This window comes from Pantherophis guttatus, chromosome 9 (genome assembly GCF_059756535.1).
Source record: "Pantherophis guttatus breed Tessera chromosome 9, ASM5975653v1, whole genome shotgun sequence".
Taxonomy (NCBI): domain Eukaryota; kingdom Metazoa; phylum Chordata; class Lepidosauria; order Squamata; family Colubridae; genus Pantherophis; species Pantherophis guttatus.
Genome location: NC_142071.1, coordinates 16,410,491 through 16,423,074, shown reverse-complemented (window position 1 = coordinate 16,423,074; position 12,584 = coordinate 16,410,491). Strand labels below are relative to the sequence as shown.

General features: G+C 36.6%; 1 protein-coding gene across 4 annotated transcripts in view; it reads left to right on the top strand.

Moving 5' to 3' along the window:
• Window positions 1-12,584, top strand: part of DBNL (drebrin like) — a 37,557-nt gene that overhangs the window by 10,934 nt on the left and 14,039 nt on the right. For all 4 annotated transcript variants that reach the window (XM_034436972.2, XM_034436970.3, XM_034436971.2 and 1 more), the window contains exons 6-8: window positions 404-481; window positions 1,604-1,755; window positions 12,435-12,489. In XM_034436972.2, coding sequence (XP_034292863.2) covers window positions 404-481; window positions 1,604-1,755; window positions 12,435-12,489 — 285 coding nt within the window. The remainder of the gene's footprint in view (window positions 1-403; window positions 482-1,603; window positions 1,756-12,434; window positions 12,490-12,584) is intronic.

The window sequence follows — 12,584 nt, the reverse complement described above, 5'->3', positions numbered from 1 at the left end:
GTAAGGTTGTGGAAGTGGCTTAATGCTCACTGTCTTCAATGGGTTGAGAAGAAGAAATACGTTGTTAATATTTACCTAATTCAGTGTCTGAGGGTTCCAAAAAGTGAAGCTTATTAACAGCGTGTTGGCACCTTAATAATTAAGCGCAATTAGGACATGAATGAATTTAGTTCTGTACATTGAATTAAGCAATGACATAATGAATTTTAAATTTTATATTAAATAAACCCTTTTTAATATACTGGTATTTTAGTCTTTAGATCCCGTGCTTCTTTTTGTCTTGTCTTTTATGGAGCTTTGTGTTTTATTTACTTTGTTAAATGTTTTAACAATTCAATTATTAATAATTAAGTGCAGTTAAGCCCAGGAATTTCTGAAGTAGTGTGATTCTTTTTTGCAATAGGGCTCCGTTTACCAGAAAACAAATGCTATGTCTGAGATTAAAAGGGTTGGCAAAGATAACTTTTGGGCCAAAGCAGAGGTATGTATTTCACTCAATCTATTTCCTCTTGCTGCTGAAATATCAATTGGGGATTTGAGTTAGGTTGTGGGAGATTTACTACCTCCTTACATATAAGTCAGTGAAACCTTACATTTTAGGTCAGTGAAAATGGTGGATTTTCACGTTGGATTAAGCCAGGATTTTTAAAAGGTGGATTAAGTGGCTTGAAGTGGCATTTGTGCACACATTATAGCAGAGATGGGCAACTTTGACAACTTTACAATCTATGGACTTCAAATCCCAGAAGGCTGGTCTTGAGCAGAAACATTTCAAGTCTTAGAGTTGTTTGAAATAGGAAGGATGATGATAAGCTGTCTTCCAGTCTTCCAATAGATGTATCAAGTTCTTCATTTATTTATTTAGTGTATGGCATATCATACATGGACTATATTAACATTCCACATAGATTAATAAAACATAATGTGTTTAAAAGATCTACATTCAAATACCATTGTCTAGGCCCGTGATGGTGAACCTTTGGCACGCGGAGCCATATAGGGCACGCGAGCTCACCGGAAGTAGGGAAACAGGCCGTTTTCGGCCTCCGGAAGGCCTCCGGGGGGGGAGGCCATTTTCACCCTCCCCAGGCTCCTAAAAAGCCTCTGGAGCCTGGGGAGGGTGAAAAATGGGCCTACCGTGCCATCACGTGCCAAAAGCAGAGGGAGCACGGGGTGGGTGGGTGTTGCATGTGCAGTGGTGGGGGGCATAGAATAATGGGTGCAGGCACACATGCGCGACTCCCGCTTTTGGCACGTGATGGCAAAAATGTTAGCCATCACTGGTCTAGGCCATCTAACCATTGAAGCACAGCATCGTTTATATTTTTTTAAAAAATAGATAGTGGACCGGTATATGCCCTCAGCTTACAGCTGGTCACATTGTGATCTAGAGTTTGACGTGGCACCCTGCAATCACACTGAGGGGAGGATGCTAGACCCCATTTATACAGAGAGACCCGACGTGTGAGGTGCAAATCCTATTCAGGATTGTCCGTTGTTGGCCTGGTAGACCAAACTAGCACCTTTTTTGTGGGGTCCTTTATATGTCTTCCCATGTCTAGTTCTCATAAGTTCCCATTTTGAAATAGGTTTGTTCTTTCAGAAAGATGAGGAAAATCGCCGGCTAGAAGAAAAGAGAAAAGCGGAGGAAGCGCGTCAACATTTGGAAAAGGAGAGCCGGGATCGGGAATTGAAAGAAGCATCTTTACGGGAGCGAAAATATAAGGAGCGCTCCCAGGAGATTGATGCCCAGAGGTAAGTAGGGCTAGTTTTCCTGATAGTCTTAATTTTTAATTTAATTTTTAATTTAAATTTCATATTTACCCCAGAGAAGTAAAGTTGTCTCTGGACTTCGGTATATAGGTAGTCCTCAACTTACATCAGTTCATTTACTGACTGTTAGAAGTTACAGTGGCACTGGAAAAAGTGACTTATGACCATTTTTCACAATTATGACCTTTGTAGCCTCCCCATGATCACGTGATCAAAATTCTGATGCCTGACAACTGGTTCATATTTATGACGGTTGCAGTGCCCTGAGCTCATGAAAGCCAGATTCACTAACAAGTGGGTTATTAACATACCAGCTGCAGGGATTTACTTAACAAACGTAACCGGCTTCCGGTTTGGTTTCCGCTGCCGCCGGATGGTCTTTCGGGACCGCCAGCCTCGTCGCCTGTAAAGAGCCGTCTCTACAGCTGAGAGACGGCTCGAAAAACTCCGTCTCCTTAAGGAGACGTGAGATAGAGCCGGCGAGGACAGGTAGAGTCCTCTGCAAACTCCCCAGAGTTTTTTTTTTACTCTTGGGGAGGAAGCAGAATGTGGCTCCCTATACAGCTCACCGCTGCTCCGGGCGTCGAGGGAACTCTGCTTCCTGCAGAGCCAGGCGAAGGGACCAATCCAATCAACTAAATCTAACAGATTGCTCGAACAAAAAGGATGAAATCCTGACTTGGGACCCCAAATCGCAAGTATTTCTAACAAATCTTATGGGCGATTTTAAAAGCGAAGGAAAAAAGTTTTTAAAATGGCGACTGGCTGAGGCTTGAAAAGAACAAAGCTGAAAGCGAAAGTCCTTCCGTTTGAATAGCTTAATACGCTACAAAGTATCTAGTGCTGGCTAGAACTGAAGAGAAAAATCTCTATTTTTAAGTTTCTTTCTTCCTGGAGACTTGATACTGATATTGCTTGGAGAAAAGTCCTTTTTTCTTTTTAAGAAAAAAAAAAAAGTTTGTCTGTGGGGCAGGATGGCGTTGAAACAGACAAAGCCAGACAATCAAGCCGTGGGGGGGGGGGGTTTCCCCCATTTACAAATTATATGAGCAAGATTTAAAGAAATTTGTTTTGGAGGAGATGGCAAGATATGATGAGATTCTGAACCAGAATCTTGAAAAATTTAGGCAGAAAATTAAAGAGCTGGTACAACTAAAGTATGATAATTTGAAACAAAAGATTGTAACAGTTGTCAAAACTTTTTCAGAAATAGTTATAAAGATGGATAAAGATACTAATTTATTAGAGTCTAAAATGAAGGAAGTTGAAGATTTATAATTTGGACAATAAAATACAAGGAATTGAAAATGATTTGACAAATATCCAAGAAATTAGCTCAGAAGTAAAGCCTAAAATACAGAAAGCTGACCACAAGATTTACAATGTAGATAATATAAAACAAAGGATTGAAAGAGAAGTTACAGTGATGCAATACAGGTCCATGGAATTTGCGGTCAGAATGAGGGGATTACAGGAAAATAATAGAGATGACCTGAGAAAAATGTCTGCTGAAGTTCTGGCTGTGATTTTAAAGGTTAGTCCTGAAGAGGTATCCTGCAGGATTGATAAGGTCTACAGAGTAAATTCTTGGGTTGCGAAGCAAAGGCAGTTGCCTAGAGATGTGGTGATCTACTTTACAGATAAAGGAATAAGAAATGATATTGTGCAAAAGTCTTTTAACTCCATTCTAGAAATGCATGGAAGGAAGATTTGGATATATAAAGAGCTGCCGTCCAAGATGTTAAAAGATAGAAAGGAATTCGGATTTTTGGTGACTGAGCTAAAAAAACAAAACATCCCATTTAGGTGGGATGTTCCAGTTGGTATAATATTGAGATATCAAGGAGAAAGACATCAATTAGACACTGTTGAAAAGGCGGAGGAATTTTACTACAAGGTTTTTAAAATGGACCCAGCATCTCCACGTATGTCATCAGTATCAGGAATACAGGAGGGGAATAAAGAAAAGAATAAACAAGAGACTGAAACCCAGGCTAAGCAGTTGGAGATGGAGGTTATGGAAAAACAACAAGATACAGAGGTTCTTTTGGATGAGCCGCTTCTGGATTCTCCTTCAGAGGTTATAGCTGGATTACCTACAGACATAAGAGAGGCAGCTTTGGATTTTAATGAGATGTTTTATCAAGTTACAGACCAGCATGGAATTCAATCAGCTGATACACAAGTCCTAGAGAGACAACTAGAATGGAGATCTAAACCACTTCTTCTTTTTTTTTCTTTTTTTTTCTTCTTGACTAGATAATATAATACACTCTTAAGTTTTGATATTTTAAATCTTTCTATATATATATTTAATTGTTTAGCATTTATAGTATTTACCAGTATTTTATAGTATCTAAAATTATAATTATATAATTATAATCGTATTTAAAATTAAGTATTCAAAATTTCTATTTATAGTATTTATAGTATTTTAAGTATCTAAAAAGTATAATATTGAGTCAAATTAATTGCTTTATTGATATATTGATTGTGAACTGCTGATTAATTGATATTTTGATTTGTATAGTACTGAACTGTCTAACTTATATTTACTAAGCCAATTTAACATCAAATATATTTAAATAACATTCTGAGTACAAGATATTGTGAGGAAGAGATTAGAATCATCGTATAGATATTGATATTGACTGCCCACCGGAAAACTAGCTATACCTGTTTACAAATTTAGAAGGGAAAATTAGATATAGTAATATAGATATATAAATATATATTTATATATATATATATATATAAAAAAAAAGATAATAGAGGCGCTAAGTGGCGAATGAGAATTTGGAGTAACATCGACAGGATAATTAAAGAGCAAAAGAAAATCTTAAAAGAAATGACAAGCATGGCATCCACTGTGGGGAAAACAGGAAAAAAGACTCCCTCTAACCCCACTATAGCGACAACCTCTCCGGCGACACAAAAATCAACAGAAAGCCTGGCAATGCAAACTCTGCAAGCATCATTAACCCTAATTCAAGAAACAATGATGGCAATGCAGGAAAAATTATTAAATAACCATGTCGAATTAAAATCAGATATACATGCATTGGACCAGAAAATGAATGATATCCAAACATCAATAGTTAATAATGAACTACGAATCCAAAAAGCCGAAACAAGAATAGACCAAACTGAAAAGAAATTAGACATTGTGGATCAAGCACTAACCAGTCAAAATAAAGAGATAGAAGATACAATAATCCAATTGGAGATGGACCGGGCTTCCTTTTATTTGCGATTTCAGAATGTTGTTGAGGACAAAGAGGAAGACCTAGGAGAAAAAATGGCGGAGCTGATAGCCGATGCACTTCACCAAGACAAACAGGCAATAATTAGGGAGCTGGACGACGTATATAGGGTCCAGACTAACTATGCAAGAAGGAACAAGCTTCCTAGAGAAGTTCATATCCGCTTCGCACGGAAAAAAGTTAAAGATACTCTTTATAATATGGCAAGAGACGAACAGATTACATATCGAGGAAAAGAAATAATAATCCTAAAACAGATACCAAGAAGAGTCCGGGAGATGAGGAAGGGATATAGATTTTTGGCTATACAGTTGAACAAAAGAAAGATACTATTCAGGTGGCTTCTCCCAGAAGGGATGCTAATAACCTGGCAAGGAAGAAAAATTAAAATAGAAAATCTGAGTACAGCACAAGACTTCCTTGACCAGCTAAGAGGCGCGGAAGAAGAGCAGGGGAGTAAGGAAGATCTAGAAATAGCAGCAGTGGAGGAGGAAGCCCTACATCAACAGAACACGAACGAGGCAACTGTAGAGGAGAAGACAGAAGAAGAAGGAGAAGCCAAAGAGAAGAAAGCGAGACCAGTAAGGGCCGTAAGAAATAAACAAGAACCAGTAATCAGATAGGGGTTTAGAGATGAATGGCTTGAAGTTAATATCCGTAAATGTCAATGGACTAAATGATTATAAAAAGAGGAAAAGAATATTAACAAAACTAGGTAAACAAAATGTTGATATAATGTGTTTACAAGAGGTGCACATAAAAAAAGAAGAAAGTAAATGTTTAGAATATAAAAAATTTGGTCAAACATTTGATTCGCTGGCAGAGAAAAAGAAGAGGGGGGTGGCTATCTACGTAAAAAAAGGAATTGAAGCAGAATTGAAATTTAAAGATACAAAGGGTAGGATCCTTATGATTGAAGTTAAGAGAGGGAATTCCAAGGTATTATTAGTGGGCATTTATGCCCCGAATAAAAAACAGGGAGAATTCTTTAAGAAACTGCATGAACAATTAGTGAAAATGGCATATACTGAAATCTGTATGATAGGGGATTTTAACGGCATTGTAGATCCGGAGAAGGACCATAAGAGCAATAAAGTTAAAAAAAATAAAAGGACAAACTTACCGAGAGCATTTTTTGAGTTAGTCGATGAATTAGATCTAATTGATATTTGGCGTACCCTGCACCCAAATGACAGGCAATATACCTTCTTTTCAAATGCACAAAAGTCGTGGTCCAGAATTGACATGGCATGGGCCAGTAGAAATTTGGGGTTGGAAATTGAAACTGCAGTAATTAACCCAAACGATTGGGCTGATCATAATCCATTAGAAATCAGATGGAAGTCTCTCCAGAGAAAATACCAACGGAGGTGGAGGTTTAATGCTAAATTACTGGGCGACAAAGACTGTATACAAAAATTTAAAGAAGAAATAAATTTCTTTTTCAAGGAAAATGAAAACAAAGGCACATCCCGCGCAATAGTTTGGGACACAATGAAGGCCTATCTGAGAGGAGTCGTGATTTCATATATTGCACATAAAAATAAAGAAGAAAGGAAGATCCTGGAAGAGTACTTAAATCATATAGGAGAATCAGAAAGAAAACTCCAAGATAATCCAGAAGATGAAGCAGCCAAAGAAAATTGGATGATGTGGAAGCATAAAGTAAACATCATGGAGCAAGAAGAGTTGGCACAAAGAATGAAAAGAACGAAACAATATCTTTTTGAGAATACCAACAAATCGGGGAGGTGGTTGGCCTATAAATTAAAAAAGGAAAATGAAAGGGGAATAATTCATACTTTAGTAGACTCTAAGGGCAAATTATTGATTACCGAGGAAGAAAAACGGGATAGGGTGAGAGAATATTACGAATCCCTATATAAAGAAGAGGAGATATCGGATGACAAAATAGAACAATACTTGATAAAAGCAGAGCTCCCACAAATAACTGATGATGAGAAAGAAATGCTTAACAGAAAGATCACAATTGAAGAATTAAAAATAGCCCTTTCCAAATTGAAAAATAATAAAGCGCCAGGACCTGACGGATTTCCAGGGGAAATATATAAAAAATTAGAAGAAATACTCCAACCGAAATTAGTAGAAATTTTTAATGATGCACTGTTAGACCACAAAATTCCAGAGTCATGGAAAGAGGCGCATGTCACACTTGTGCCGAAAGAAGGTGCCGACCCAAAACAAATTCAAAATTACAGACCAATCTCGCTCCTAAATACGGACTACAAATTATTCATGGGCATAATGGCCGAAAGAATGAAAAAGATTTTAAATAATTGGATATATAAAGACCAGAATGGATTTTTACCGGGGAGACAAATTAGGGATAATATGAGAATTGTACTAGACACGCTAGAGTATTATGAGGAACACCCTGAAAAACAGATGGCTCTGATTTTTGTCGATGCTCAAAAGGCATTTGACAATCTAAATTGGAAATTCATGAATAAACAAATTGAGATGATGAAATTTGGAACAAATTTTGAAATGATGATTAAATCCATTTATAATAACCAAAAGGCGAGTATCTTGGTGAATGGGGATAGGACTAAAACATTCCAAATCAGTAAGGGAGTAAGGCAAGGTTGTCCCCTATCCCCTTTATTGTTCATTCTGGCCCTAGAAGTTCTTCTAAGGAAAATTAGATTTAACGATGAAATAAAAGGATTGCAGATCAGAAAGGAGATTTACAAGACGCAAGCATTTGCGGATGATGTAGCCCTAATCCTTGAAGACCCTATAGAATCGGGACCTAAAGTATTGGAGGAATTAAGTAAATATGGAGAGGTGGCAGGCTTCATACTGAACAAAACCAAAACCAAAGTATTGATCAAGAACACAACTGAGAGCCAGAAAAACGAGATAGAAGAAGTACTAGGATTACAGGTTGCCAAAAAAATTAAATACCTAGGAATTTGGATTACATCAAGATGTTCGACCTTGAAAGACGATAATTATATTCCCCTAATCAGGAAAATAAAACAAGACCTAGATTGCTGGAAAAAAATAAGACTATCACTTTTGGGCAAGATAGCCACAATTAAGATGAACATCCTCCCCAGAATATTATTTCTATTTCAAAATATACCCATAAATTTAGATAAAAAATTCTTTTTAGAACTAGACAAAATTATTAGAGAATTCATATGGGAGGGGAAAAAACCGAGATTTTCCATTAAAATTTTAAGGGGCAAAAGAGACATAGGTGGATTTGGACTCCCGGACTGGGAAACATACTACAGGTCAGCCAAGCTAGTATGGATAAAAGATTGGATCACCCTGGAAAATAAGAGAATTCTTACCTTAGAAGGCCATGACCTGCAAAAAGGCTGGCACGCCCACATCTGGGAAACGGAGAAGAAAAGGAAGACACATTTTCATAGACACAAAATTAGAGATTCCCTGATACAAACATGGACCCAGATTAGGCAAAAATATTACAAAAAAATCCCAAATTGGCTCTCAACGATGGAGGCCCTGACCCACCCAAATAGGTGGGAGAGGGAGAAAATGGGCAGATATAAAGATATCCTAGACGAAAGAGGGTGGCTTAAACCAAATGATATTCTACGAGAGCAAGGAATAACTTTAGATTGGTGGACTTATGCACAAGTAAAATCCAGATATCAGAAAGACAAAGAACAATATGGTTTAGAACTGGGATCAAACGGACTGGATAAAGTCTTGATGGGAACAAACAAAAAGATTCTGGCAAAATTATACAATTATATATTAAACGGTGACAAGTTCGAAGATGTCACGAAGAATCAAATAATTGCATGGGAGAAAAATATAGGGCGCAATATAAATTTTGGGGAATGGGAGGAGGCATGGAACAGAAATCTTAAATTGACTAGAGCGGTGACATATAAGGAAAACCATTACAAAATGTTTCATAGATGGTACTTAGCCCCGGCCAGACTAGCGAAGATATATCCCAATATACATCCCAATTGTTGGAAATGTGGCCACGGTCAAGGCACCTTCTTTCACATGTGGTGGACATGCCCGGAAGCAAAAGGATACTGGAATAAAATTAGGAGATGGTTATATGAAATAACTGATGAAGATATTGCATTAACACCAGAGATTTTCCTCCTGGGAATAATAAAGAAGCCATATAGAAAGGAAATGATGCATTTAATGATCCATATAATTACAGCCGCTAGATTGGCATACGCACAGTATTGGAAAGAGAAAATTCAACCACCAGAAGAGCTTACAATTAAGAAAATACTTGAGTGCGCAGAGATGTCTAAATTAACCTATGAATTAAATGATGAAAAGTCAGTTTACTATATGGTGTGGGAAAGGTGGTACAAGTGGTTGCATGATAGAATGAAAGAAAGATCTAAAGGTGTATTAAATAATGGTTAAAAGTGAGTTAAAATGTCACCAAGTATTATTTATGGAAATAGTTAAAACACTGCACATCCGATACAAATTGAAAAGCTATATTATGTATATGTTGTTTCATGTTATTGTTTGAATGTTTGTTTGTTTTTTCCTCTTATTTCTCTTTTGTTTTTGTCCTTTGTTTTTTGTTTGTTTTTTTTAAAAGAAAATCTCAATAAAGTTTAATTAAAAAAAAAAAAAAGAGAGGCAGCTTTGGATTTTAATGAGATGTTTTATCAAGTTACAGACCAGCATGGAATTCAATCAGCTGATACACAAGTCCTAGAGAGACAACTAGAATGGAGATCTAAACCACAGAAAGCCAAGAAAAAAAGAAGCAGGTCTAACAAGACTAAAAAATTTTAAACTGAACAACAGCTTAATGCCAGTTACTGAAGAGTTGATTAAATATAATAAGCGGGACTTATAGATGGCTGATATATGATATATGAAAATATAATTGAGGCAAATTATTGACTTTCATTATCTTGAGAAGAATAACAGACCTCTGCAGTGCTGTTGCTATTGGGTTGTGGAAGAAGGCCTCTGAGTGAGTGGATTGGAACTTTCTATTTTGGATTCTTTGAAAAATGGATTACGTATTTGCTGAGTTATGTGGCAAGAGAATTATGGGATTGGGGCATGCAGAAGATCTGGCTGTTATCCCAATTTGGTGGTTGGAATCAACAATCTAGATGCAAGATACTACAGAAGATACCATATGGAATACAAATATAAAGTCACTCGGGTGGATTTTATATACGAAAACATTTATTATTGAGGAGGGCAGACGGTAATGGAAGATACTGAGTATGCTGTTGGTAGCTGAAGCTGATGTTACCCTAATATGGGTGATGGAACTAATAATCTAGCTGAAAGACGTTACAGAAGACACTATATGGATTATAATTTTAAAGTCATTTGAGGACTCATATATGGAAATATTTTTGTTAATTGTGTGGTGTGGGCAGTAGAACAGAGATATTAATATTATGTAAGGTAGACCTGTAGGAAAATGGGTGGAGATGGGTTAGGTTATTGACTGTTTAGTTTAGGATGTTATGTTTAGATATAAATATATGTAAAAGATCTGGATTAGGAGATATATGTATGTGGGAAGAAATGGGTAGAATATGTGTTGAATAAACGTTAAATTAGGATTTATTACATAGTTTTATAGTTGAAGGTTGCTTTGAAATGTATAGTTTAGGGGGGAAATAATAATAATGTTAGAAAGAAATGGTTAGCATGTGGGGGGTGGTGTAAAAGGATGGTAAAGTATTATATAATTTGAGATTAATCTGGAGTTAATTTTTGGAGAAGCCATGGGGGGTGGGGAGGGTGGGGGGGGGTTAGGGAGGAGGAAGGGGGGAAAGGGAAAAAAAATTGTATTTGTAAAACTTTTTCAATAAAAAAAAACAAAAAACAAATGTGGTAACCAAGGTCATAAACTGGGCAAGACTCACTTAACAAATGTTTCACTTAACAACATAAATTTTGGGCTCAAGTGTGGTTACAGCGGCACTGAAAAAAAGTGACTTGCAACCGTTTTTTACACGACTGTCGCAGCATTTCCATGATCAGGTGATCAACATTCAAATGGTTGGCACTAGCTTATATTGATGACACTTGCTGTGTCCTGAGGTCATGGGATCTCCTTTTGCGATCTTGTGACAAGCAAAGTCAATGGGGAAACCAGATTTATTTAACAACCATATTACTAACTTAACAACTGCAATTTTCCACTTAACAAGAAAGGTTGTAAAATGGGGCGAAATTCACTTAGTAACTGTCTTGCTTAGCAACAGAAATTTTTGGTTCAATTGTAGTTGGAAATCGGAGACTACCTGTGCAAAAAAACTGAATTGTTGGGGAGGATCACTTGTGACATAAACCTTCAGCCATCTTTTCACATGTCTGCTTACAATTTTTACATCTGTATTTGCAGTGTTCGTATATGTGTATTTTGCAATCACATAATCCAGGCTGTTGATTTTTTTTAAAGGTTGATTTAGACAACATTATGAAACAATAGAATGAATTCCAAGAGCCATCAGCCATATGTTTGGGGCCACTTGTGGTCATTGATTGTCAGTCACTGAATTATTGGGTTATTGTGAAATTAAAATTAAATCCACAAGTGTGGAACTGAACTCCTAGCTGAATGTGGAATTTGTTAGCTTTAGTTAAACCCATATTTCTGCTTTGTTGAAGATTCTTAAGAATAAAACAAGATAGTTCAGTTTAGTGGTGTTAATTCTTCCTTTTAGAGTTAACTTTCAATAAAAAATATAGAAAGATTTTGACAGTTTATTGTATATTGGGCTATATTTATAAATTCTAGGATGCTATATTACAGATAAAGAGAGCCGGTTTGGTGTAGTGGTCAAGACATCAGGCTAGAAACCAGAAGACTATGAGTGGGACCTTGGGCCAGTCACTTCTCTTAGCCCTGGGAAGCAGGCAATTGCAAGCCAGTTCTGGGAAACCTTGCTAAGAAAACTGCATGGTTTGCTCCAAACAGTTTTGCCAGGAATCAAAACATGAAGGCTTCCCCTGCATTAAAAAGACTACAGAGATACGTATTTTAATTTTCCTAATCAAGAAGAACATTTTGAAATTTGAGCATTTATAATGAAAATGAAACTATAGAGTTGCAGCATATTTCATAGTGGCATCATTCTTGAGGGCTCTGCTGTTCTGGATGGTACATCTCTTGGAATAGAACTCTATAAATATTCCACAGCAACAGAAAAAAAAACTGTTTGCTTCCAATAAAGTTCTTGCAGTATTATAGTTCTGATATCACAGATTTAGTTCTGTTCCTCCCTTTTTGGTAATGGAGATGGGTACAAACTTGTTGTGAATAGACCATCAGATTAAATTAGAAGTACGATGAAGGACACAGTTAAGTTTAGAAATTTAAGAGCTGAATGGCATAATTTTTGTTAACCATAGCTCTTGATTTTTTTAAATCTGCAGGAAATTCCAGCAACAACAGGAAACCAACTCAAGAGAACAAGAAAAACAACAATGGGTGAGATTGGAAATGGTCGCATTTGTTCTCTCTGTTTTTAACAAGAAATTTCTGAAGATAGAATTGCTTTCTTGCTTATGAAGATGACATAAGAT